Raw genomic sequence first — 26,685 nt, forward strand, 5'->3', positions numbered from 1 at the left:
CGAACACATAAATTTATTTACGTTTTTTTTCTATTCTTAAACATAAACAAAGTGTTACGTTTTGCTGTGAACCTTTTGCAAAAAAAATATAAATTTCATAGGAATCAATGTATTTCTGTTTCGATAATTGTTTGCTGACTTTTGACTGATTGACTGATTGATATTTTTTGTTACTCAAATAGACATTCTTGCTAGTGTGACTCCAACATAATTGGTTCAAATATGACTATTATTTCGCTTTACCATACACTTTTTAAAATTCATATATATACATATATTCTTCACAATATCCCATGTTGATTGGTACCCACCGATGATTGCCAACCATCCTGTTCAGCCATAGCATCCAGGTCGAGTTGCTGCACGCACTGCAGCAGCTGTTTCAGGCAGCGCTTGTCCTTATCCTCCAATTGCTGGGCACGTTTCCGGAGAAGATTTTCCAAACGTTGGCAATGCTCCTTACAATTGTCATCCATCTGAAAAGTATAATATTGAGAAATCTTGTAGAAACAGTACTCTTGCACAAAGCAGCCGTTGGATGGAGTTCATATTAAACTACACAAAACAACTGTTTTCTTTATAATTTAATGCTAAATAAAGGAAACCTAATCTCGCTCATTCCTAATTTCGCCTTAGCAAATTACAGTTATTTTGATTGTAATATCATGTTTTGTGTTTAATTTAACACTGACTACTAAATAGCACATTGATTAGCATTTGCTTAATGCACCGATGAGTAACGATGCTTCTTGCGTTGTTATTTTCACTTTACTCATGCAGTCAGCACCCCTTTGTGTGGGCAATAAGTAATTACTTTTGGCTATTGCAATTAAGTTAACGTTTTCAAGCTGAACGACTTTAGCAGCGTTCGGCTCTAAAAATTAAGCGTACCAAAACAACACAAAATAAACCTAATAAATAATAATATTAATAGCAGGAAAAATAGAAAAAATAAATACATAAAAAAAGGTGTGAGGCGTATGAGTAACATTATACCAATATGGAAGTTAAACAAAGGCTAGCACATGGCTGACAGAGCTTGGGCCTTTATAAGTAATGGTAACAATACGGATTCCAAAACAAATTTGGGAATAACAACTCATGGACCAATTTATAAGAGCCCCGAAGACGAAAAATTGGTTAACACTTCACTAGCTTTATGAAACACACTCCTGAATGCTGCACATCAATAGCAATTTGCACTTGTTTAACATCGTAGTGGAAATTATTATGATTATGATTATGATTTTAATTATATGCATGTTATTGTATGTACGTATGCTAGAAATTACTATTAAATATAGTTGATCCAGTTATATAAATCCAGTTTTTAATTTAAATTACATTTGCCGTTAAACCAAATAATTTCCGCGCTGTCTAAGACGCCAAACAAAACTAAGCCATCGTTAGGCGCGACTCAAGCAGCTGAGCAGCAAAAACACACAATCTCATCTACTCAAACACATTTACACAAAAACACTCAATTCATTCATAAACCCACAAGCCACTCTTTGAGTACTTTTCAAACTCGTTTCGCATCTCTCTCTCTCTCTCTCTCTCTCTCTCTCACTCTATCTCTCTCTGTGTATCTTTCTCTCATTGTGTATCTGCAGTGTGTTCACCTTATCATCCTCCAGCTCGAGTATACGAAATTCAAGCAGTTCATTTTGTTCGCGCAGCTCATTTGACTGGTCGGTCAGCTGCAGTTGCTGTTCCTCCATGTCCTTGATGCGCTGCAGAAGCTGATTGATATGTTTGTTGTTGTTGCTGGTCGATAAGACGGCATTTTCTGCATTCAGTAATTCCTGTTTCATTAGCTGCAGCTCCGTATGCAGACGCTCATTTTCCTTGTGATATATTTCTACTTCCTTTTGTAACTTGTCTAGATCCTGCAGCTGCAATATTTACAAATGAAAAGGAATAAGAAATACAAAATATGTACACATAATAATTAGCTAAAAAAGAAGGAAAAAAACTTACTGCTAACATCTCAATAAATCACAAAAAAAAAGTTTTTCATTTGGTTAATAATTTTTTGAATGATCGATGCAGTGACAGATGTATGATATAGTAGTCTGATTGAGTTTAATTATCCATAACATTTGATTAATATAAAAAAGTAACAAATAAATAATTGTACTTTTAATTGGAACATACAATTTTATATACATAATAAATTGCAATTGGATAAGAAATTTAAATATGTTAGCTTAAATGCGTTTTCGATTCACAAGTTGAGATCTTTTCAAATAATAACATTCGATATTAAGAAGTTTGAATTCATCCTTAAATGTTAAGAATAAAATTTAAATTTAAGCAACGCTGCCATAACTTACTGCTTGCCACATGACTCCGCTGTCCGCGCCACTTGACGGCGGCTGGGGACTTATCGACGACGGTGCCGAGGATAGCGCTGAATCCGTGTCTGAGTTGTTGTCCTGCGCAGTAAAAGAAAATACAATGGGATTAGTTAATGCTCAGATATAGAGATATATTTATATCTTACTTTCGATCTGTATTCACGTAATGTTGGCTTTTTGGTTTTTGGAGTGCTGCTGCTAAGCAGTGTTCCCATCCATGTTGTTGCTGCCACAGCTGTTTCTGTTTCAGCTCCAACCTCCGATTCTGCTTCTATTCCCTCTCCCATCATGAATTCTTCTTGATTTTTCTCCTCAGGTTTTTGTTCATGTTGTTCGTGTGGTTGCTTTGCTTTTGTAGTACGCACTTCAAGCGTTGATTTATGCACATTCTTCGTATTGTTGATTAGCTCAATATTCTTGAGTTGGGTTATCTATGTATTAGATGAGAATGAAAAAGACATTTCAAATGAGATGGTTTGGTTGTTTGTCTGTCTTTACGCCAACTGGGATCTTGTCGTAGCTTGTTAACAAAAGAACGTGCACCAAGTGCTTCGAATCGTCGCTTCGCTCCACTGTCAGCAATACAGTTATGACTTGATTTCTTGCCCCAAAATACCACAAAGTGCCACAAAATTGCCAATTCATTGGGCTAGACAAATGGACAGCCATGCCTAGGTTAATGACCCAAAGCAACCATTCTTGTGAGCAGAGCAGCATTGTTCTGGTCGCTAGTAACATGATATTGACATCTAAATTATACCCAATATATGAAAATCTCTTTTTTGTCCAATGCTATAAGCAAAAAGCAAAAAATCTTAAACAAAAAAAGTTATCTATTAAGTTGATCTACTATAGTTTTTCATTATATTGGCCAAGGAGTTGATTTTATCCCACAGTATCGACTTTTTCGAACACTTGCATCGTGATTCTTTAAATATCACCAGTTACACGCAAGTTCGGAGAGATACACACACAAATACATACATGGGTTACATCCATGCCACACACCATTCGCTTTGGATCATGCCACGAATTTCATGGTCACGAGCGTGCTACAAGTTTTCTCGTACACTTTAGCCGTAGTCCCAGTCGACTTCCCTCCCAATTGGTTATCACGTCTAATTGACCTCGCTGACTAATCAAAACTCAAATCACTTTCCAATCAGACTCGCCCATTTTTATAACATAAATATCTCTCTCTCTCACTTTCATGTCAATTTTGTATTTCTATTTATGTTTATATAACACCCAATAATGGCCATGTTATACGCAGGAAATTATGCTAATTTGTGGGCTCCACGTATTCGTATATACATATGTATAGACGTACCTACAATGAAAATTGGTAATATTAATGGTAATAATATTCGCCAGTGAAATCATTAATCAATTGTGAAATTGGGTGGGGTAGACCCACGGAGTAAAACTCAAAAATCAAACACCGATTCCAGTGCAATGACCAATCGACTATACTTATGGATAGTATCGTTTCACAACACTCCGCGGGTCTCGAAGCTATGAATACCTAAGCAGGCCCAGGGTGGCTCCAAAGTATTCAGTAACGAGTACTTTATACTCGGCAGTCAGCAGCAAGAAACGAGGTCCAACACCCAACCTCAAATGGAGTTGGCGTCGTGGCTGAATGCCCTCACGTACCATTCGACGTCGGCAGATAGTGGACTCAAGTCGGACGCGACTTAAACATGGCTGGAATTGGATGGTGATGATGGCGCGTCGAATAACCGTTATGGTAATTTCTTCAATCAATTCCCCAAACAGAACATTTTGCGTAACGGCGTAAAGTTAACGAACCCCATTCGGTTCAACGTGCCGCGCACAAATTAAGCAAGTGCTGGTTATACGATCGCCCCCCAACATTTGATGTCTTTATCGCACTCAAGTACTTTCCCAACATCTTCAATCCCGATGCCAACTTCCAGATTGTAGATTACGTTAAATCCATCGCTGCACAGTGGACTTGAGTGGCCAATAGATCTGACTTTTTTAAATAACTTTAGTATAGCATTTTAGTATTCGATCTGTTTTGCTTTGGCATAACATTCTCAATTCTCTGTTCGACATTTGTGAGGGATTATAACTAAAATCATGCATTTTAATTTTAGATTACGCCGTTGGTCTATGAGATGCTACAAATACGAATTTACTAATAATGATCTTCTGACTTCTCTACATCAAATTGCACTGCGCACTGCAACGTTGCCATCTAAATCTTAGATGATTGTGTGTAAATCCGTCGACAAGTTGCAACTGTCTGCGAGCAGCAGGCGACGGGCAACTCGCAACTGGCAACTCGCTGTGCTACTTAATGTGCATATGTCTGCTTGCGGAGGAGAGGAGTCTGGTCTCAGTCGCAGTCGCAGTCGCAGTTGTAGTCGCTGCGAATCTATCGTATATAAATATTTACAAGTGATTGGTCTTGTCTCTAGTTGAGTTTGTTTGCACAAGCCACAGGCTGTACAGTGATTGTTGTTTGTGTGAAATGAAATAATTTTCCTTTCTGCCGCAGAGTTTCAGACAGGTTTCACTATATTCAATCGACGACACGGGCTGTATTTTGTTTTGTTTTTGGGCTCTGTGTGGCAACTACAACTACAACTACAATTGTGACTGTGAGAGCAACGGTATCGGTATCGTTCCGGGTTCGATTCCGTCCCGTTTGCACGATTACGTGTCAAGAGTTGCAGCCAGCCATGTTTAAGTCCGAATATACAGGTAGACATATCTATATAGTATGCAACATATCTATAAATTTGAAGTTTACATATGTATTTTCATTTGGCATTGTAATACATAATACTGGTTTGGATGCAAGACCCCAAGAGCACAGAAGACAGACGTGTCTGCTCTTGTGCATTGCTTTGATTTGATCTTGCGAAAGCGAAAGTTTATTTATTTTTCTTGTATATACATATATACGAGTATGTGTGCTAATAAATTATATTGTTTATCATTTGGGGAGCCCAGCCCAAGCGCCAGACAGCCGGAGCATCGCCTAAAACAAGCTAATTGAACTAATGAATCGAGAGGGTATACTGTTGACGTGATGCTCATTAATTTCTCACTTAATACCAAACTATCTCTCACACATGTGCGTTTCTGTGGTTAACTTTATATGTATCTTTGTCTTTCTATTTTGTTTTCCTTTCCTTTCATATTCCAAACGAATAAACAATAAACAAACTCAATTATCTATTAAATTATATCCTGTACTGGGCTGCCTCATTAGATAATACAGATGCTTTTCACGTATTGGTAAAAATTTAATTCTACACAATTTATATGCTTTACGCCAATAAAGATAAAGACTAAAATAAAAAAAAAAAAATTTATATAAATATAAATATAGGGAATACATGAAACAGCAACATTAATTTCCCCCTCTCTCCATATCATTAATCATCTTATCATAAATGAACCTGAGTTTAAAAATCAACAAATAGAAGCTTGTTTAACCCATCACATCTAGTAGTATTGCTTAATTTGTTAACTTTTCAAACTAAAACTCTTTTTTACTTTGACAAATACAAAATAATTGATATATGTATGTACATATTAAATTAATTTGTTTGTCTTCCATAAAATGACCAAAGAGGACCCCCGAGTTCATTGTTCATACAGCAAAGTCGCAACTAAATTGTCTATGACTAGGCATTTTTTGACTATGGACGTTAATTAAAAAAGCAACGAAGGCGTCCAATAATAACAAAATATATAAACATGCTCTTTATGATGATTTAGAGGTCGCAATTGTCTAAAAGATAGTTGACTTGTGTAAAAAAAAAAACTAGTAAAACTAACGGGCACTTCCATTAGGCGGACATTTCCAGCGATGCTTATCTTAGATTTTTTCCGGACACGAAAAATTGACTGAACTTTATTAAGCTTGTGCTTACAAGTTTTTAATAATGTAAAACGAATTCATTAGAATACATTAGAAAGAAAAACGAAAATATAAAATGTAACGAAATGGTCGACTGAGAGATAATCGCTACTTATTTTCTTAAAATATGTCGAATTTTATTAGATATAATTATAACCAAAAACGTAATGATCCCTAAAAATTTTATTGCGATCACATTATGGTATATTTTGAATGGAAGTATAACAATATACCAAAAACATAACCTTTGGTAAATTTCCGAATTTTTGTGGTATCCATTTGGTATATTTTTGCTTTTATTCAATGTGTGTAGCGATTGTCTCACAGTCGAGCACACTCCACTGTCGCTTCCTTACTTGTTTTTATCTGATCGCAACCAAATTTGTTTGCATGGACGGACAGATTACAGACGGACATGTCTATATCGTCTCGGTAGTATCCTTCTGCCTGTTACATTTATTTCCTGCGGGCACAAAGTTGTACCAGCCTGCTACCATATGAGTAGCAGTTCCTATTTAAATAGTATTCACAACAGTCACTTAAAGTATGCGCAATGAGCGAAATGGGTAATGAATAATATCAATGGAATTGCGAACACGGTTTCCGAATTTAGATAATGAGTCAATAAGTATGGGAGATACTTTACCTTCACATCTCTACGGGAGTAGTAGTAATCCATGATTAAATTATTTGATTAATACATATGTATGTACATATATGTATGTAATGTCAACTATAACATTCATTCAGTTTTTTTTTTACAATTTGCGTTTTACAACTGTTTTCACCCGTGATATTAATTTCACCGTAATAAAACATTAAAATTTATGGACAACAATTTCGCCAAAAAATAAAAAAGAGAGACATAAAAAACGATGAAAAAATTATTCCCAGCGATTTGCATATGGTTCACATTTCACACACCCCGTTTAATATTTTTTGTTGTAGTTTTTGTTTTTCTAGTATGTTGTGGTTACTTTGCATATTGGAAACGCGGAACGTTTGTTTCTTGGCAACTTAATGATCATCGCGATAGTCATTACGATCATTAGCTACACCATCTTTTTGGGGGCTTCGCTTTTACTGTCGTTTGACGATGACTTTGTCGATGGGATGACGAAGAAATTGAAGATGGTTAAAATTTTGCAGCAAACACACACATACATAGTATTGCAGAGTATATGTGTGTATCGTATTTGAAATAGCGTTAACATTTTAAAACGCTTTTCACTGACCTCAATTGGAGGTGCACACACTCCCCATACACACGCACACTATTTTATTTATTAATGCCATTGCTGAGTTGTTCTGTTTGTTGTCTGTTGTTTAGTGACAAGGCTCCGCAGATTTTGCTGCTATTATCAATAATGAAAAGCTATTCTTAAGCTAAGCACAAGGATGCAAATAATTGGTACTCAATCGATCTTCATCGAAAACTAAAAAACAACTGTATGAACGGTAAACTGTGCAAATTTCAAATTTTGAAAGCATGTCGACTACTTTTATTCGATTTGTATTACTTTGCATATCGATAAAGGCAAAAACAATTAGCAACAATCGCGATTAATGAACTGGAAAATTGAATTCAATCAGTGGGACGAATCGGAACGAACGGAATGTGACCGAACGGAACGGGACAATGCATGGACAATTAATTTGGAATGTTTTTGCTTTTGTCATTTTCAATTTTATAATATTTATTGTTTGTATTTTTGCTGCTAATCTGTTTTGCAAATTTGGCGAAATTGTGCCTATATAAGATCCCGTATGCCTTTTATGCGATGCCTTGGTGCGTTAAACTCAACAGTTTTGCAAAACAATAGGAAAAGTGAAAGACAAACCGTATGTCTGACTGATTTAAAAAGTAACAAAAACAACAACAGCAACAATTCGAGCGATTGTTGTATCTATTGCATTATACAAACGTTTGTTGTTTGTTTTTTTTTTATTTTCAGTTGTCGATCTCCGTATACACACACAATGACAATGCACTTGAACATCTTGTAAATCTTTGATGTTTGGTTTACTTTTTATGGACGCCACTTTGAAAAGAGTAACAACGAATTTCACCCAATTTGCCACAATAGCAAAATACACATGCTATGTATAACAATAACACACTAGTTGAACCCATTTTCTGTACAACATACGCCAAATTTGATTTCATTTTATTTCATTATTCATTATTTTTAGCCTCCACTGCTTAGACTCCAGCCGAAATTCAAAAATAAAACTCAGTACACTTGACACTTGGCTGCTGTGCACGTCTGGCAACAGCAACAACAACAACAACGGCAACGGAACGACACGACAGCGACGCACTCAAAACGGGCCATGCGCACCTGCGATGCCTGCGAACTACAACTAAACTGAACTGACGCTGCCAACGTCGCTTGCTAACGGCTTAGGCCTCATTCATGCAAGCTGAGAGCTGAGACTCTATGGCTGCGTCGGTGACGGTGACTGCGACCGCGACAGAGTCAGCGATGTCTGCGCTCTTCACTCTCCATGCAGGTAAGAGAAAGTGAGTGTGAGTGAGTGCGTTGTTGTTGGAGATATATGCTTGATGCGTATCTTGTGTGTATTTGTGCGAAAACCGGCTTTTTGTGTTTTCTGTCTCTACATTATGATCCCTCTTTCTCTTTCTCGCTCTCTCTGTCGCTCTCTCGCTGACTTTGGCTGTTGCGCGCTCTGTTTGCAGTTCGATCAAGTTGCAACACTTGCACTGCAGTTGCTACTTGCAGCGTGTCGCTTAGGTGTTTTTTCTATCGTGTTTTTTCCTTTGATCGGCACTAATGCCTCACTGTCTCACGTTTCAACCTAGCAGCAGGTTTTTATCGCGAGACGACGACTACGATTGTTGTCTTTGTCGTTCTCATAACTAACGCAAAATTATATCATAGATCATGCCAATAGTGCATAACCGCGTCAGGCAACTGGCGACAGCAGAAAGCTAAGACACAACTCGAGCTCAGGCTACAAATTCAATTCCAGTTCCAGCTTCAGATCCAGATACAAATCGCCAGTTATCTCAAGACACTCATGTACACGTGTATGTGTAGACATCTTTATGAGCGACTAAAATTTAACCCGTCTGTCTTTCGAATTGTTTTATATGCTTGGGACAAGTTCAAGTGTCTGGGCTAACACTACAAAGCAGCAAAATGACACGAGCTTAAAGTGCCAATTACAAAATTATGTTAGATAGTATAAATTTGAGGCGATTACTGGTCGCTCTAAAATAACGAGCTGTAATAATAAAACTATCTTGAACAAAACAACTAAGTGAAGGCATAGTCCCTTCGAAAGCAATATACATATGTATTTAAGTGAAAATTTTTTACAACTTACCTCAGCTGTAACTTGAGCCTGGTTTAAGGGAATTGGTAGAATATCTGTTTCGTTGATAGCTTTTGGGGCTATTGTTATTGTTGGTATTGTTGTTGCTTTTTGCGATTTCGTTGTTGGCTTCTTTAGCTTTTGGCTTGATTCGTTCGTTTTGGGTTTCGTTTTGGCTTCAGTAAACTTCTTGCCATTTTGCAATGTTTGCAAATCCTTCTTCAGTTGTCCTATGTTACGTTCTTTGGTTTTGATTTCCTCTAGCTGCAAATGTTAAAAAAAAATACACATTCAATTCATGTATCAGTAATAAAGACTCAGCCACGAAAAATATTCGGACTTATACAAAGTAAAAAAGGCATGTGTAGATTTTATACATCATGTGTGATTATGATTAAAAACAAGTTGCTTGTCCGCTTTAACGACATCAGATGTGTTTGTTCCTCAACGCAACGGCAACGGTGCGTAACTTACCAAACGTGTTATTTCAATTTTGGCTGACTTTTGTATCTGAGTCAATCGGTTATCATATGCAGTTTTCAATTGGCGCATATCAGCTGCCTTGCGTCTATCAGCCTGGCCAATGATCTGCAAAAAATTACCACGAATATACATTTACAGGTTTCTTTAAATAGGCGAACCACCTTATAACACAAACATCATCATTTCGATTTTCATCATCAAGCAAACAAGAGAAAAAACAAGAAAGCTTTATTCCATGCTGTTAGTTGCATTTCAGCTGCAATTTCCATTAGCCAAACGAGAGCCACATAACAAAACAATCAAGTAACAATATTTGCTGGCTGTCAGTTTATGGCCAACATTAGCGGAATTACCACCATTCCCCTTTCTTCCTATATGTGTGTATCGGGGCTTGGCTATAAAACTAAGGCCCTTTGCCTGTGTGTTTCGCAATTGTTGCAAGTCCTTCATCACAATGACTTTAAACTGTCTGACTTCCCTGTTGGTAGTGGTGGTGCTGATGTCGACATTTCTTCCTGCTGCACCAAATCAAGTTCCTGTTCCACTGGAGAACCCTCGAGATTCCGAATTAATAGTTGAGGTTAGCAAAATTTTATGTCGTGGTCGCATCAAAGTGCTCTTCGTCTATTTTGAGAATCAGTTAACACACGATCACTCCGGCGAGATATTACGTGAGGTGACCAAGTGTGATATATCCTACATATCTCTCCGGTAAGTTATATAATTATTTGTACTCTTCTACGATACACCGTCCTTATGCAGACAAGTATTCGTTAGGAGTACATATATTAAATATGTACATTAATTGAAATATCGTTTGCTATTATTATAAGAGTTAATTTCTCAAAACAAAAACTTTATATTGTTTAAGGCAGCCACTTGAATTAATTTAAAACATCTTAAAAAAATCAATGAAGAATGATTTAGACAAATGTGTGAATATATTTTCATTTACTATGCGCATCCAATATACAGTTTATACACTTTTAAATATTCTTGAATTAGGTTGAGTTGATAAAAATATGGATACAAATTTCTGTGTACATGCAAAGGGTAATTTAAAAATACTGGAACTTTTGCGCCTAACTTTAAATATATTTTCAAATAGAATATTTAACTTTCGGTCTTTATCGTTAACAGCAAAAACTTTCGTCCGCTAGAGGCTGTGAAGGATGACGGTATATTGATGTACATGGTCATGATCATTAAGGATATTTCGCAGCCTCTGAAGCTATCGCTAATTAACAAAAAAATCTGCTGCCAAGCATCTGTCGCACGTCATATTACTTGTCCGGGATTCCACGAAACTTTCGTTGGGTTGGATGCGAGCCAGCTTTCGGCAATTCTGGACCATTTGGCTACTGAATATTGTGATCATATTTTGGCGTAATGATCGTCTGCATGTGTATCGCTACAATCCCTTTACGAACGACTTTCTGTTGCAGCTGCCCTTGAAGCGGGGCGAACTGCCCACAATGGGGCAACTGTTTCCCACAGCGATACCAAATATGCATCGGAAACCATTGCGAATGTGTCTCTACATGGATGAGGTACGAGCCGTCTATGGTCCGAATGGCCAAGTTATGGGCACTGATGGTCTGCTCTCCGATTATATTGCGGAACGTTTAAATGCCACTCGAATCATCACGCGACCGATAACATACTCAATGCACAATCAGACAGCTGACTTGTGTGCTGTAGAGATTGCCAATGAGTTCGATGACATCGCCATGAACATTCGATTTCTTGCCCCGGGCACCTTTCAGAAGAGTGCCGAGTGGACAGTTGCCCACAGCCGCGATGATCTGTGCGTGATTGTGCCCAAAGCCAAGTCAGAGCCAATCTTCTGGAACATATTTCGTTCGTTTGGTGCTCTGGTTTGGTTATCGATACTGATCTCTATGATTCTGGCGAATGTCTGCTGTTATGCTCTCAACCAGGAACGCGATAGATGGCTGCCACTGCAGCTCTTCTGCTGCATCTTGTCGCAGCCCGTGTGGCACACGCCGCGCAATATTTCGCTACGTGTCTTTCTCGTCTTTTGGCTGTACTTCGCCATGCTCATCTGCAATGCATTCAAGTGCAATCTGACCAGTATGTTGGTCTATCGCAAGCCGCTGCCGGATATCAATGATCTTGGTTCGCTGGCTGCTTCGCCGTATAAGATACTCGTGCGTCCGGTTCACATGAAGCATATTAAGCAGTTCCTGAATAATGGTCACCAGTATGAGGCTCAGATTTGGAAGCTTATGGTTGTGGTGCCCGATCGGTTACTTCTCAACAATTTAAATCGCAACGTACGCTCATTTGCCTATCTGGAGAAGTATCACATCGCCAAGTTTCAGGTGAATGCCCGACAACATATGCACACGGGACGTCCCGTGTTTCATCTGATGAACAGTTGCCTGGTGCCATATCATGCTGTCTATACTGTGCCATATGGATCACCCTATTTGGGATTCTTCAACAAACTCTTGCGCAGTGCCTATGAATTTGGATTCGAGCGTTATTGGGATCGCATCATGAATTCAGCATTCATTAAGTCCGGAACGAAAGTACATCGCAGTCGACGGAGCAACAACGGCGACGATCCGGTCGTACTTAAACTGGAGCACTATCACGCCGTGTTCTTTCTTTGGGCCATTGGCGCTCTGTTGTCGTTTTTGGGGTTCTTATGGGAGTTGCTAGCTCGAAACTAGGCCAGAACAAAACACAAAGCACAAACGCTAAGCAAGGCAAACATGCTATTTTTGACATACGAACATACATTATGTATTTATATTACCTGAGTTTTTTCCTCTTTGGTTTTGTTTGCTTCCTTTAGCACGGCAATTTCATTAGTCAGTCTTTGGATTTCATAGTTGATTAGCCCATCGGCGGCTACATGACTGTTGACCTCAGAGGCCAACTCGTTGGGTTTCTTCGATAAATTAGACTTCTTTGTGGTCTCCAACGTTTGCTGCAGTTTCTTCACTTCACAGCGCCATTTTCGGCTGTCGGCATCATTTTGTGCCCTGCAAGCAAGATCCAATGAATTGAGAAAGAACTACGAATTACAAAAACAAGTAGGAAAGCTACATTCGAGTGTGCTCGACTGTGTGATACCCGCTACCCATTTTCATTAAAACCATATTATAGAAATTAGTCTACCGAAAAATGTTAAAATATACCAAAGGCTATATTTGGTATATCGATATAGTGCTACATTCAAAATATATCATAGAGCCAGGCAAAACATTTATAAAACGTAAGTTCCTGAGATTGAGTGTTTCATACGGACAGACAGACCGACATGGCGTCCCAACAGGAATAAATATACTTTATAAGGCCGGTATAATACATTTTTTTTTAATTTAATGTTGGCCCTGCAAGACTTTAAAAAATTTGCACTTTTTGAAAATATAAAACATACATTGATAACATAAAAACATACATTGATTGCAATACATAGTAGTAAAATTAAGTTTAAGGACCATAAATTGTGTAACTGTCACATACCTTAAGGCGCGCACTGCACCGCGTTCGGTTATCAGGCTGGACTTCAGCTTTAAATATTAGAGAATTAAAACCATTAAAAGTACCAGTCAATTAAACGTGGAATTTATGAAAATTTTACCTCATTTACTTCCAAACGCAGCTGCTCTGCAAGTGCGTTTAACTTCTGTATAGTATCCACATTTTCTTGGAGTTTTCGCTTAAAGCGTTGGGGAGCTGCTGAAAGCACATTAACTCCGCCAATTATAACTGGGCGTTCGACATTGTGTTCAACGGTTTGTTTTGCCGGAGCTTTTGCCGAGTGAACTGTTGTTATTTCGTGTCGAGGTTTAATATTCAAGTGAATACCCTCGATCCGTGTGCGTTTCTCCTGATTGACGGTATCTCCAACAGATGTGAGCGATGCGCTCAGTTTCTTCTTACGTTTCAATTTATTTTTACTTAAGACAAGCGCTTCACAGTCTTCGGTAGCATCGTGCTTTTTATCCGGTTGGAAGCTTTGTTTTGTTCGAGAGAGCTGATCGTGCTCCATTTTACGCACAGTCCCATTATGGGACATCAACACATGTGCGGTTTTTTCAAAGAACCCTTTGCTAGAGGTCGTTTTTAATTGATTTTCAGCCATTTTTTATGTAGTATGAATTTTGTACATATAAAAAATGTAGCCGTCGTTATAAAATGCTGCATATGCGGTGTGGTCCGACCTAACTAAAAGTCTCAATAAACAATGGAAGATTCAATCAATCCTGTAACCACTGAGTTTCATAGAGGTTTTATCTATAAAATTGAAAGAAAAATACATTTTATAAACTACTAAAATAGTTATTTCAAACTAGTTTTGCATTTAGTAGGCTTCATGAATGGTCTGGTTAACGTTTAACCGCTATTATTGTTCAACAAGTTCTCCCCCAATATTGATTTGTACAGAAAGTGGCAAGCTTTTCTTGCAATCCAGTGTGGCACACATATGTATAATTGCCATTTATCATCTATTCATAGTCTTGTTAATGTTACTCTTTTTAACTTTTGCATCAACACACATATTTAACTACAGAGCTATTTACATGACGTCAAGCGGCGCGCCTTTCATTTGCTCATATGAAGTGCCCCTTTCCCAGTTGGGACGAGAACTCGCAGAAACACGCATGAAAATTGTATTTCATGATGTGGCAGAGCAACAAAATTCTTTACATTGTTCTTGCATCCGCCTAACAATAACAAATCTATATAGACATACTCATATATATACATATATATATTTATACACGAACAAGTAAATATGGCAGATTGAGAACTGTACAGACATCATCTGTATTTATACATACATATGCTTTCAAGACGGAGCTTCTGATACTCTGTAATTTCACGCAAGATCATTGTTATCAAGGCTGACAATCGCTATATATAACTATATGTATAATAATGCTTTCGATGAATTTATAGAACTGGCGATCAACATTTGATTTGCAAGACTCAATACACGCCATTCTGCTTTTAAGTAAATGTACAAAGGCCATATTGCACATTTAATTTAATTAATATTGTGCCGCCTCAAAGCGACAACATTAATAAAGTGTTATACGGCTTACACCACAACTTGGTGACATCACGTGCCCTGCCTTTCACAGACGCCCACAACATCTCCAACCACTAATTTTAGTGCAAAAAAAAAACAGAAAACAGAAATAATGAAAATTTTGCTATATTTCTAAAGTTTTAAATTTGTCTTGTAGAAAATGATGTCGAATTGATGAGTCGTTAAAATACTGATGATATGTACAAACACAAAATATCTACATATAAATTCTTCGGGAAGCTGATTCATTCAAGATCACACACTCAGTACATATACGCACCATTAACATTAAAAACCTTGGATATACATATTTGGCGGTAAGTAGAACAGAATTCGACACAAAATTTTTGTTTGCTTTAACAGTATTCTCACTCCACATGTAATATTTCGTAATTTCAAACAGTTTATTTACTTTAACTATTCGTTTTAAATTATTTTTCTTGCAGTGTATTTTGCAATGACGTCAATTTACGTATTTTATGTTAATATTAGTGTATGAAGACCAACACTTAAATCTTTGCTCTATATATGTACATACGTTGATTTGTATTCCTCTAAAATGTCTCTTTAATTTGTTATTAGAGATTTCGCCTCTTTTCAATTCGTTTCAAGTCGATATAACAAGTAACAAGTAGCTTTCAATATATTGAACAATATTTCAGCTACTGCTAAAGTTCTTCAATAAATATGTATTTGTTATAGTATATATAACAAATACTTGTTTATACTTTTGTCAATTAATATTAATTTAAAAAAAAAAAACTTTTTCTAGTAGCTAGTTTCGTTTAGCTTAGCGCTATTAAGCGGGGAGATCTTTCGTTTTGGTCGGACACCGATTGACTAACACGACGACGCAAGCTTTGGTGTGCTTTTCATATTTTGCTCCATTTATTTAAGAAAGCTTTAGTATTTTATTGGTGCATTCGGAATGCCTGTGTGGGTTGGGGTCAATTGCCCCTTGAGGGGTGTAAAAGCTCTTTCGAGAGCAGACCCAGGCATAGGCACAGCCGGAAGCGGCAATTGATAGAATCTTGAAAATTTGTTTTGACTGCATTCATAACAAAAACAAACCATGTGCGCTTTAATGGTATTCAGAAAGACACAAAAAAAAAGAATGCCAAACAGCTGGAGCATTACAAACGATATACAAATTGATGACAACGACCTAACGACACGATGAATGATGGACACAATTAGGACAGAAATATTTCATTGAATATGAAGCAATTTTAGTTCTATATATACATATTACAAAATGAAATCACATAGAATTAATGTTACTTACTCTGTTTAATTATTTTCGTTAATCAAATATACTGCAGTTGGCAGTTTCGTAATCACTTTAATGTCTTCGATATAACAAACGTGAACCAACTAAAATTCCAATTCATCTTATCGAATAAGATTTAGCTGAGCCTATTTAAACATTCTTGATAATTGAACTCGCTTTTAAATAGCTCTGGTGCTCATGCGAACAACTCACTCAAGTTGAGCGATCGGAACAAACTAAAAATGTGCAACCGAAATTCTAAAATGGAATATGTGAGTGCAACGAGTGGATGATCGCCAAATTTATATAAATAGATAAAAATACATCTATTTTTGAAGTTTGAGTAAAAATTAAGCAGAAATATTCCACAACTATTTTGCAAAGCTATTAATCTTAAAAAAAAAGAACAACTTTAACGTTACTCATAATTACGTTTTAACGGCTATTTTTTTATAAAAGCTCAGGCTTGGCAATATGTACGTCATATAAGCCATTTTATCGATATTTACGATAATCAAATAGTTGGGCTTCTACATAATTCTTCAGCCCTGCACGAATTTCGATGAATGTCGGTACTATAAATGATATCATATATACTTTCTTGTTTTTAATTTTTGAAAAAAATTCATTAATAAAACCACGATAAATAAGATTTTAACTATATATAACTGGAGTGATGGACATTTAAAAAAAAAGTGTAACCAGGCCAATGTTTGGCATGTTATATATTTTTGTAATCTAATGTTACGGTCACACTGTGACTGTGCCGCTTACTCATTGCGGAAAACGTGAAAGAAAATCATATTGCCGCCTGTCTGCTATAAAATTGATTGTTTTTTAGCAATATTAACGTAAAGCCGCAAATATCATCACTTAAATATGGTTAGTAAGGGAGTAAATAAATGTGACAAATGCATATATATTCCAAAAACTGCAAAATAGTAGTTTAAAAATTTAAATAAGTTTATAGGTACATGAACTCCATGTGCACCGCGTGATTAAATTATTTAATAAAGTATTATAATATTGCTGCAAAGTCAAATGAAGTATCACATTCGTTAACTTAGCATAAAATGGATTTAAATGCAGCTGGCCTTCATCTGCATTCAAAACTAGAAACATAACCTTCAAAGAAGCTTCTCGCAATCAGCCGAATGACATATGCTGTCAAATTTGTATATACAAGTTTACCAACTGACTAATTTCCAAACTTTTGTTATTCACTTTGCAGCAGCCACAAATAGTGCTCCTGAAGGAAGGCACCGACACGTCGCAAGGCAAGCCGCAGTTGGTATCGAATATCAATGCCTGCCAATCGATTGTGGACGCTGTTCGTACCACTTTGGGTCCCCGCGGCATGGATAAGCTGATTGTGGATGCCCAGGGTAAAGCGACAATATCAAATGATGGCGCCACCATCATGAAACTGTTGGAAATCATTCATCCTGCCGCGAAAACACTGGTTGACATCGCTAAATCACAAGACGCCGAGGTGAGTTTGTTGGCACGTGACTTTATCAAAGCAATAACACTTTAATATTAACTATGCATCACAGGTGGGAGATGGCACCACGTCTGTTGTGCTGCTGGCCGGCGAGTTTCTCAAGCAGGTCAAACCTTTTGTCGAGGAGGGTGTTCATCCTCGCATTGTGATCAAGGCCATTCGCAAAGCATTGCAGCTCTGTATGGACAAGATCAATGAGATGGCTGTGCGAATTGAGAAACAGTCAAAGGATGAGCAGCGAGCTCTGTTGGAGAAATGTGCTGCGACAGCAATGTCGTCGAAGTTGATCCATCAACAAAAGGATTTCTTCTCCAAAATCGTTGTAGACGCTGTGCTTTCGTTAGATGAGTTGCTGCCACTCAACATGATTGGCATCAAAAAGGTGTCTGGTGGTTCACTTGAAGAATCCCAATTGGTTTCGGGTGTTGCTTTCAAGAAAACTTTCTCATACGCCGGCTTTGAGATGGCCCCCAAATCCTATGAGAACTGCAAAATTGCATTGCTCAACATCGAGCTAGAGCTGAAGGCAGAACGTGACAATGCAGAGATTCGTGTTGATAATGTAAAGGAATATCAAAAGGTAGTGGATGCCGAGTGGCAGATTCTTTACAACAAATTGGCTAAAATTCACGAATCAGGCGCTAATGTGGTGTTGTCCAAGCTGCCCATTGGTGATGTGGCCACACAGTATTTCGCCGATCGAAACATGTTCTGCGCCGGACGCGTCCTCGAGGAGGATCTCAAGCGTACCATGAAAGCATGCGGCGGCGCCGTCATGACCACGGCCAACGACATCAAAGCCAATGTTCTCGGTCTGTGCGAACGCTTCGAGGAACGTCAAGTTGGTGGCGAACGTTTCAATCTATTCCAAGGTAAAGTGCTACTACTAAGTGAGTGGATAGAAGTACTAACTATTCTATAATTACAGGCTGTCCAAATGCCAAGACCAGCACATTGATCCTGCGCGGCGGAGCTGATCAGTTTCTAGAGGAGACAGAGCGTTCACTGCACGATGCCATCATGATTGTGCGCCGAACCATTAAACATGATTCTGTTGTCGCCGGTGGGGGCGCCATTGAGATGGAGTTGTCGAAAGTGCTTCGCGATTACTCGCGCACCATTGCTGGCAAGGAGCAGCTGCTGATTGCATCAATTGCAAAAGGACTAGAGATTATTCCGCGTCAACTTTGCGACAATGCCGGCTTCGATGCCACCAACATTCTCAACAAACTTCGCCAAAAGCATGCCCAAGGTGAGTTCAGAATGTCTTGCTAAATAGAATAAGTATAATAATAAGCATCTGTGGATCCTTACGCTGAAGCGAACAACAGAAGTCGACGCAGTTTAGTTTCGTTTGTATTTGCCAATAATTTTGAAAATGTTTAAGGTTGATCTTTAAGCTGTTCGTGCCACAGTTGAAAGCATGGATCCTGACAGAGTCCTGGATTGTTGGGGCAGAGGTTGCACATGAACTTCGTGAATTGCAGCATGCCGCCCTTGTTGCAATGTTGACAATTCTTGCGCACACGCTGCGTTGTCGTCGTTGTCATTGGATGGCTACTATTAATGGGCACCAATTCATGTTTAACTTCCATTAACTTGAACTCGGGTACTGCTCGAACTGAAGGTGGTGTCTTCACTGGCTTCGATTTGGCGGTGATTGTTGTTATATTTGTTGGAGTAACCGGTTGATTTTCGGTTGTTTGTGGAACAGCTCCTACGGTGTCCTCTTTCAATAATGACTTGATAATCGCCACTCGAAACTCTGCATAAGTTTTTAGTTTAGTGGCATCCTGGGCACTGGAAAACCCGCGCGACGGTTGTGCATTGGCCATGTATAGAAGGTGGGCATTAAACATCACCATGTTAAGCAAATAGACTATCAGCTGTTGCTGTCGCTGCAGACCAGAGCAAGCGGGCTGATAGTTGATTAGCTGCTGACGCGTTGATTGCGTGGGACGCAGATGAAAGTCTAGCTGCTGAATCAGTTTGGGACGAGCGTTAATCTTTTGCATGGACATCTCTTTGGCATAGATAGCCAAACAGTCGGAGCTGTAGAAATAGACGCATTTCTCGCGACGCCGCCACTTAGCCATCATCAATGGCGTGACGGTCGCATATCTGGTGGAGATGCTGTTCGATGCCAGCTGTTGATGCACCAATGCTTTACTGTTGCCGTACCGATTCCTGTCCAGTAGTCCGCTGCAGTAGGTGCCCAGCTTAGATAGCTCGTGTGCCAAGCCATAGCTGCCATAGTACTTGCACACGTAAACACTGTGTCCCAGCTTTAGATGATCCTGCAGCAGCTGCAGCGCCAGCTGGCTGCGCTGTACCACCAATTGGCGAGAGTTTCGTGCCAACTGCTGCTCTACAAACTCGGGCATAATGCGCACAATAAGGCCACTCTGTTCGCTGAGCAAATGCAGCATCAGCGCATTGCTGCGATATCTGTCGGGCAGTTCGTTCTGGTAGTTGAATCTGCCCTTCCAGTGGATGATGGGCTCGTTAAGAACCAATGGCTGGCCACAGACATACAGCTCAGACATGCGGGCGTTGAAAAAATTTACTAGCTTGCCGGCATCTCCTCCAACATGTGTGGTATTTGTATTTCCGGCCAACTGATCGAAGTTCAGTGATTGCAGCAGTTCGATGAAACGTTGCAGCTTCATCTTCAGGGCGTAGCCAACAAAGCCATGAAACATATTGTTGCTCCAATAGTCACTAAGCTGCGGCAGCTTCACATCACATATCAGCAGACAGAGGCCCACAAATGTTTCGAGCTCTTCGCCGTTGGCAGCTAGTGTCGCGTTTCTCGCATTGCAATTGCTGGCGAGCTGAGCGAAGAACTCGACGCGATTGCCCAGCAGTTGGTTGAAATAGTGCATCGGGCAGGCGGATTTGCGAACATTTTTGAGGCCCGTTTGTTGATTTGGAGTAGTGAATTTGAAGATAAGGCGTGGCGTTGTCTGTTGCACCGACCACTCCGCATCATAGTCATCCAATTCATCTGATAGAGAAAAATGGTGAGAGACAGGAATGATACTAGATTTAATTTATATAACGCTTTACCTTGGCAATATACGTCGCGCGTTCCGAAATGAATCTCTGAGTAGCCATCATCATCGGAATCGCTTTGCTGCAGATCCTGGTCTGTTTTGATGTCTTCGGCGGTATCAGCTGCTGACGTTGTTGTGGTTGCACTTGCTGCCGTTGGCGGCGCAACGGACAGTTGCAGCTGTAATTCGGTCAGGTCGGGCTTAACGTCCACACAATCGTAGTCTGCCAATGGATAACTGTTTGCAAGTAGCGGCTCTGTTTTCACATCGAGACTTTGACGCTTCATTGGCGACCTGTGCACATCCTGACGAGGTTTCAGTTGCTGCTTGCGTTTACGTCCCGATGTCGACATTTTATTTTTGACAATTTCTGTTAATTTCAGCAACTAAACTTGAGGAAACTGAGCTGGCCAACTGAACGAACGGTTCTCTTCGGCTAGCGCGTGTTTGTCTTGGCAGCTCTTTCGTTCGACAGCTGTGGTTCATAGAGTGTGCTCTTTCACTCACATTGACAGTGCTCACATATTTTTTGCTTTATCTTATGCGCGGGCATTTTTTGTGGAGTTGCCATCATGTTTGAATTTGCAGCTCTGTTTAGATACTTGTGCAACGGTCACATGCAAACAAAAAGTACTCGATACTTTATAAACTTAAAATTTCATTATTTCTCTTTAAAGGTGGCCAATGGTATGGCGTTGACATTAACAAGGAGGACATTTCCGATAACTTTGAACAATGCGTTTGGGAGCCATCGATTATCAAGATCAATGCACTGACCGCCGCCGCAGAGGCCGCTTGCATGATTCTCTCGGTGGACGAGACAATAAAGAGCCCTAAAGCTGGAGAAGCACCTATGGCTGGTGGAATGGGTGGCATGGGAATGGGTCGCGGCATGGGTAGGCCCATGTAAAATAAACTACTCTTAATCGTTGCAAAACAACACATCAACAACAATAACACACATCAACAAAAAACACACTCAAGCGTTTCATAATCATTCACTTGCATTTCTCTACTTTCTTAATTTAACACACGTTCGTATGTATTACTGGTCATAAAACGCAGTCTTTGTTGCACCCTTTGAACAATCTATTCAATAACCAATGACCTATGCCTATGTCTAATAAAAAGAAATGAAAAACTTTCATAACATACAAGCAGTTGTTTTAGTTAAGCGCTTAGCGTTTTTTTTGTAGACGATAGGTATGCAATTATGCCCATTATATTATATGTAAACAATTTATTAAACTTACTATTGCTGAGGGTATTTTACGCACCAATCGTATCCATCGATCTGGCAACGCTGGCAGCGACTACTTTGCGCTTCGCTAGCGTTTTTCAACGCGGCTCGCGTTAGTTCTTAGCTGTTTTTGTGGCCAACACGTTGTTTCCGCGCGCGTTTTTTCCATACACAAACAAACAACTGTCGAATACCGCATAAATAAGCGGAAATTATTTAGCAATGGGCAACCACAAAGTGTTAAAGACAGCTGGCATTAATTTAAGGTATTCCATGTACGATTTTATTGACGCAGTTAAGAAGCAGGATATTATTTGGGATCGAGAGCACGAGAATTTCCACAATCGCGAACTGCGAGATCAGGCCTGGCAGCAGATTGGTCTGCAGATGTGTAAGAATTTCGAAGACGCTAGTGTTGGCGAAAAGCAGGAAATTGGTAAGATGTTATGCAGGAAACATTCCGAATGTTGCTTACAAAAGGAATTTTATTGATAGCGAAAACACTGCTGAAACGGTGGAAAAATACACGAGACAGTTATTTGCGAGTAAACAGAGTACGGCAGAGCGGGGAGGAGATTTCCCGGGGATCCTATATATATGAAAAGGAGTTGAGCTTTCTCTTGGATGTCAAAGCAGAACATGACGAAATAGGAGCATTCAAGGTGGATCGAAAGACGGCTGTCAAGCGCACGCATTTACGCATGATAAAAACGCCGCAAAAGCGACGTCGTGAGTCGGAGAATCAAGAGAGAAGTTCGGACGTGGTAGACATGGGAGTTTCTATAGATGCATCGATCCAGCAAAATGCCTTATTAGAGGACGGCTTGAACACAACTATGGAAACATTGAACTGCACAACAAATACCTCAACTTTATTGCCTCCTACTCAGCAGAACTTCAAGAATGAGTCGATCAGCGCAATCTTCGGTGCAAACAGTACAGCTGTTAATACCTCAACCAACTGCATCGATCCTGATCCCGATCAGGCGTTCTTCGATAGCATAAAGCCCGATATGCAGCGTATGACAAGTGATCAGAAACTAGAATTTAAAATTGAAGTGTTAAAGATACTTCGCAACTTCAAGATATTACCAAATTGACAATTGGATTTGGTTGTGGATTGATGGGAACACCTTTAAAGTATATGCGTAGCTCAAAATGCTATTATAATTAACTAAGATGTGACTGAATTATACAAAAATTTACCTACATAAAAGCGCAGTTAATGTTTGGCTGTATTCCATTGATTTGAGCAATTTGATGGACAAAACAACAAATAAATTATTAGTTAATTTGTAAAACATTAGATGGCTTACAAAAATAACAGTACAATTTATTAAAACAATTTTTTATGGCAAACACCAATATAATTATGATTATATTTGTTTCGTAAAAAAACAGCTGTTTTCTTGGCCTGGAAGTGACCATAAGTAACATTTCTAAAATATACATTTTAACGCCGATTACAGAAACTCCATAGCATACCCCTGGCTACTCTTCATGTGGTATATTTTCAATTAATGTCCTATCAAGTTCTCTCGTTTTATTTGTTAATCGATTTAAAGCGCTTAAATCGTCATTTGAATTATCGAACTGAAAAATCATTTCACAAATGAAATGAAATAAATATATTTGATATATTTAGTTAGACTTCTTGTAGTAGACTTATTAATATCTCTCAGGTCATGTATGACTGGTTTTGTAAAAGCATATAATGGGATGTATAAGCATATACATACATGCTAGGGATACGACTTATACTTCCGAAATTGCAAACCAGTGTGGGATCATTTTACATATGTATGTATGTATACTTAAATACTCGTTATTCTTATTGGGAGCGTAATTGATTGATCGCAGTATGTATGTGCATGTTCAGTACATGCTATAGCGACTTAAGTATTGAGTACATAAAATATGCTGTAGAATCGAGTGTATTGATGCGGGTTGTTTGAATACATATGTACATATGTATGTACATATATGCAAGAGAGCATACTTCTTGATCGTTTTTGTGGTGGTTTCGAGTTTCAGGAATTTGAAGACCGAGACTAAGAGCTGGTATGTAAGGGAGGAAGACCCTCTGCCATTAAAAACGGCAGCTGCTCGTAGCAAGGCACTTCATGCTTGGTTTCCTTTTTTTGCTTGCGACTACCTGGATCTTCTCATAACGAATTCCCAGCGTATATAACGTATTTTCAACAACACACACATGAACATGATAGATTTAGGTCAGATGCTAGTCGTATAGCTCGTCCCGTCTTCGGTACCTGTAGCAATGCGAAATAACACAGTGAACAGTAACAATGAACAGGAAGTCTTTTAAAAGAACACTTGCTTATTGTTTGACTTAATAGCCGAGGTGCTCCTTGCTCCTATACATAATACAAATTAAATACAATTAAACAGAAATCTCAGAAGGTTTTTGAGTCACAGGCTTATATATACGATAACACAACCTGTGTATTCTTATATCTCGCCCAAGCTGAGTTCGCTTGCTGCAAATAAGCGGTCACCTCTTGGTATTTTGCCAATACCTTGTACTTCTCCATGGCGAGCTTGAGCAATACAAATTCAAGAGTCCGCACTCCACCAGGTCTGGCCGAGGATCGCAAGTTATCGACGAGCGTCAAATACTTTCGCAACTGTTCCATATGCTGAGCAAAGTTGATTCCGTCCATCTCTAAAGTGGTGTCTACTTCATTGACATATCGTATCGTTTGCTTGAGGCTTGCTGCCAACTCGTCACTACGTCCAACAAGCGGTGCGAGTTCCACGTTGAGTTTTTGCACTGACTGCTTCGTGGATCGCAATAGCTGCACTGCAGCCTGATCGTACTGACCCGCCTCTTCCCATGACTGTCTATTTGGGGCTGTTGTATTTGAATAGGGCTCATTATCCTGCATATGCACTGCATTGTTCTCCATGGTTATGGTCTTATTAATCGAATCTGTCGAATTCGCTGGATGTTTCACATTAAAGTCAAGCGTAAAGTGAAAAATAACGTTAGACTGCAACAGAAATCAATTCAGTTAAAAATGTCTTTTTAATCTTGACGTTTCGACTTGCCTGAGACACTTGAAAAGCGAAGGCGCTTAGGACGAGCCAAGTATAGCATGAGATGGGCATCTTGCAACGTAGCTCGAAACAGTTCAACTGAACCCAAGTTTAATGCGAAACAGATCACACCATATACATAGCAGAACTAGACTCAATTGCTTATCGCTCTCTACACCCCAGCAGACCAGAGCAAAAGAGAGTTCATCTCTGCTGATAAGAATTTTACTACTAAATGAATGAATGCCAGGCAGCAGGCTGCTGCCGCAAAAGGTCAATATGATGTGATCTCAGGCATATCATCTAAAGTGCAACTCACGTGGGTCGCAATCAATACGATGCAATTTTTAATGCTACGGATGCAAATCTGACAAATTTCGAGTATTGGCAACTGTCGAAAACTTTAAGATTCTTATTTCTAGCATGCAAGTTTAAATTGCAAGATTTGAAAACTTTCAAATGTACGGAAGCTACAGTTGAGTGTGCTCGACCCAGCTACCCATTTTGAATAAGAGCAAAAAAGTGTTGTACATTCTAAATATACAATAGAGGTCAAAATATTCCAGATTGTCAGCCAAAGCAGCTCAAATCCTATTGCAGTAGGCTTAATTTGCCATACAAAAGTTTTTCTTTAATAACATCTACAATTTTTCTCCGACTACCAAAAAAAAAAAAAATTAACCTGAGTACTATAATTATTACTCTAGCGCTGATGAAAATTATATGTCTATCTTTTATAGTCTTTGAGATCTATGTGTTCATACAGACTGGCGGACAGACAGACAGACGGACATGGCTATATCGTCTCTGCTGTTGACGCTGATCAAGAATATATGTACATATAATATACACTTTATAGGGTTGGAGATGGCTCCTTCTGTTTGTTACATACATATCCTGGATATTCTAGGGTATAAGTATAGGCCTCTGTATATTTTAGTATTTTTGTGTTATATGTTCGCAAAATTTTTAGAAAAAAGATTTTATTGAAAATGGCTAGCGGGTATTGTCAAAGTCTAGTACACTCGACTGTAGATTTTTTACTTGTTTAGTATATTTTTGCATAGAGTAACGTGTTTTGATTGCATTCACGAGTATGTAAATGTATGTACTACATACATACATATGTAACCATATGAACTCGGTCAGCCGAAATACATACATATGTACATACATGTGTACATACATACATATGTATCAATGAATGCATGTATGTATGTACATATGTATATGTATTTTTATTTGCATTAAACTAAAAGCAGCAGAGCTGGCAGCAGCAACTTAAAATGCAAAGTCAAAAGTGAAAAATAAAAATAAAACACACACACGCAAAGCAAGAAAACAACAATAGTAGAAATTGCGCAGCAAAAATAAATTATTCCATAGCTTGAAAAAGTCGTTGGC

The 26,685-nt window shown here is 38.7% G+C and overlaps 6 protein-coding genes and 1 long non-coding RNA gene across 13 annotated transcripts in view; 4 read left to right on the top strand and 3 right to left on the bottom strand.

Annotated features, from left to right (window-relative positions):
* Window positions 1-16,575, bottom strand: part of LOC132785914 (centrosome-associated protein CEP250-like) — a 29,197-nt gene extending 12,622 nt beyond the window's left edge. For 2 of the 7 annotated variants that reach the window (XM_060792235.1, XM_060792230.1), the window contains exons 1-10: window positions 15,435-15,527; window positions 13,700-14,355; window positions 13,582-13,628; window positions 12,869-13,097; window positions 10,075-10,188; window positions 9,613-9,864; window positions 2,507-2,791; window positions 2,337-2,438; window positions 1,623-1,895; window positions 312-476 (exon numbers count right to left, since the gene is read on the bottom strand). In XM_060792235.1, coding sequence (XP_060648218.1) covers window positions 312-476; window positions 1,623-1,895; window positions 2,337-2,438; window positions 2,507-2,791; window positions 9,613-9,864; window positions 10,075-10,188; window positions 12,869-13,097; window positions 13,582-13,628; window positions 13,700-14,203 — 1,971 coding nt within the window. In that variant the 5' untranslated portion in view covers window positions 14,204-14,355; window positions 15,435-15,527. Of the gene's footprint in view, window positions 1-311; window positions 477-1,622; window positions 1,896-1,980; window positions 2,075-2,336; window positions 2,439-2,506; window positions 2,792-6,907; window positions 6,956-9,612; window positions 9,865-10,074; window positions 10,189-12,868; window positions 13,098-13,581; window positions 13,629-13,699; window positions 14,356-15,434; window positions 15,528-15,692; window positions 15,785-16,439 lie in introns of those variants that run through there. The other 5 variants (XM_060792232.1, XM_060792231.1, XM_060792233.1 and 2 more) reach the window with 5 other exon arrangements.
* LOC132785921 (uncharacterized) lies at window positions 3,538-15,441 on the top strand. Its single transcript, XR_009632372.1, has 4 exons — window positions 3,538-4,806; window positions 4,888-5,093; window positions 8,217-8,775; window positions 15,312-15,441. It is a non-coding gene; the product is annotated as an uncharacterized LOC132785921 (long non-coding RNA).
* On the top strand, window positions 10,436-12,870 carry LOC132785920 (uncharacterized). The gene is given in 3 exon segments (XM_060792249.1): window positions 10,436-10,794; window positions 11,224-11,329; window positions 11,331-12,870. Coding segments are annotated over 3 exon segments (1,815 nt in total). The 5' UTR covers window positions 10,436-10,537; the 3' UTR covers window positions 12,783-12,870.
* Window positions 16,576-17,163: 588 nt separating the features above from the next.
* On the top strand, window positions 17,164-22,141 carry LOC132785594 (T-complex protein 1 subunit eta). The gene is made up of 5 exons (XM_060791748.1): window positions 17,164-17,306; window positions 17,656-17,916; window positions 17,981-18,800; window positions 18,857-19,180; window positions 21,662-22,141. Exons 1-5 carry the CDS (start codon window positions 17,304-17,306, stop codon window positions 21,892-21,894), a joined length of 1,641 nt encoding a protein of 546 aa, XP_060647731.1. The 5' UTR covers window positions 17,164-17,303; the 3' UTR covers window positions 21,895-22,141.
* Window positions 18,705-21,547, bottom strand: LOC132785592 (uncharacterized). Its single transcript, XM_060791744.1, has 2 exons — window positions 20,998-21,547; window positions 18,705-20,935 (listed from the first exon to the last, which is right to left on the bottom strand). The coding sequence occupies exons 1-2, from the start codon at window positions 21,335-21,337 to the stop codon at window positions 19,311-19,313; spliced, it is 1,965 nt and encodes a 654-aa protein (XP_060647727.1). The 5' UTR covers window positions 21,338-21,547; the 3' UTR covers window positions 18,705-19,310.
* A 187-nt stretch (window positions 22,142-22,328) lies between the features above and the next one.
* On the top strand, window positions 22,329-23,600 carry LOC132785602 (uncharacterized). Its single transcript, XM_060791757.1, has 2 exons — window positions 22,329-22,660; window positions 22,720-23,600. The coding sequence occupies exons 1-2, from the start codon at window positions 22,447-22,449 to the stop codon at window positions 23,322-23,324; spliced, it is 819 nt and encodes a 272-aa protein (XP_060647740.1). The 5' UTR covers window positions 22,329-22,446; the 3' UTR covers window positions 23,325-23,600.
* A 944-nt stretch (window positions 23,601-24,544) lies between these two features.
* LOC132785604 (uncharacterized) lies at window positions 24,545-25,931 on the bottom strand. The gene is made up of 2 exons (XM_060791759.1): window positions 25,294-25,931; window positions 24,545-25,235 (listed from the first exon to the last, which is right to left on the bottom strand). The coding sequence occupies exons 1-2, from the start codon at window positions 25,351-25,353 to the stop codon at window positions 24,663-24,665; spliced, it is 633 nt and encodes a 210-aa protein (XP_060647742.1). The 5' UTR covers window positions 25,354-25,931; the 3' UTR covers window positions 24,545-24,662.
* Window positions 25,932-26,685: the final 754 nt, after the last annotated feature.

The sequence above is a fragment of the Drosophila nasuta genome, chromosome 2R, assembly GCF_023558535.2.
Source record: "Drosophila nasuta strain 15112-1781.00 chromosome 2R, ASM2355853v1, whole genome shotgun sequence".
Classification (NCBI taxonomy): domain Eukaryota; kingdom Metazoa; phylum Arthropoda; class Insecta; order Diptera; family Drosophilidae; genus Drosophila; species Drosophila nasuta.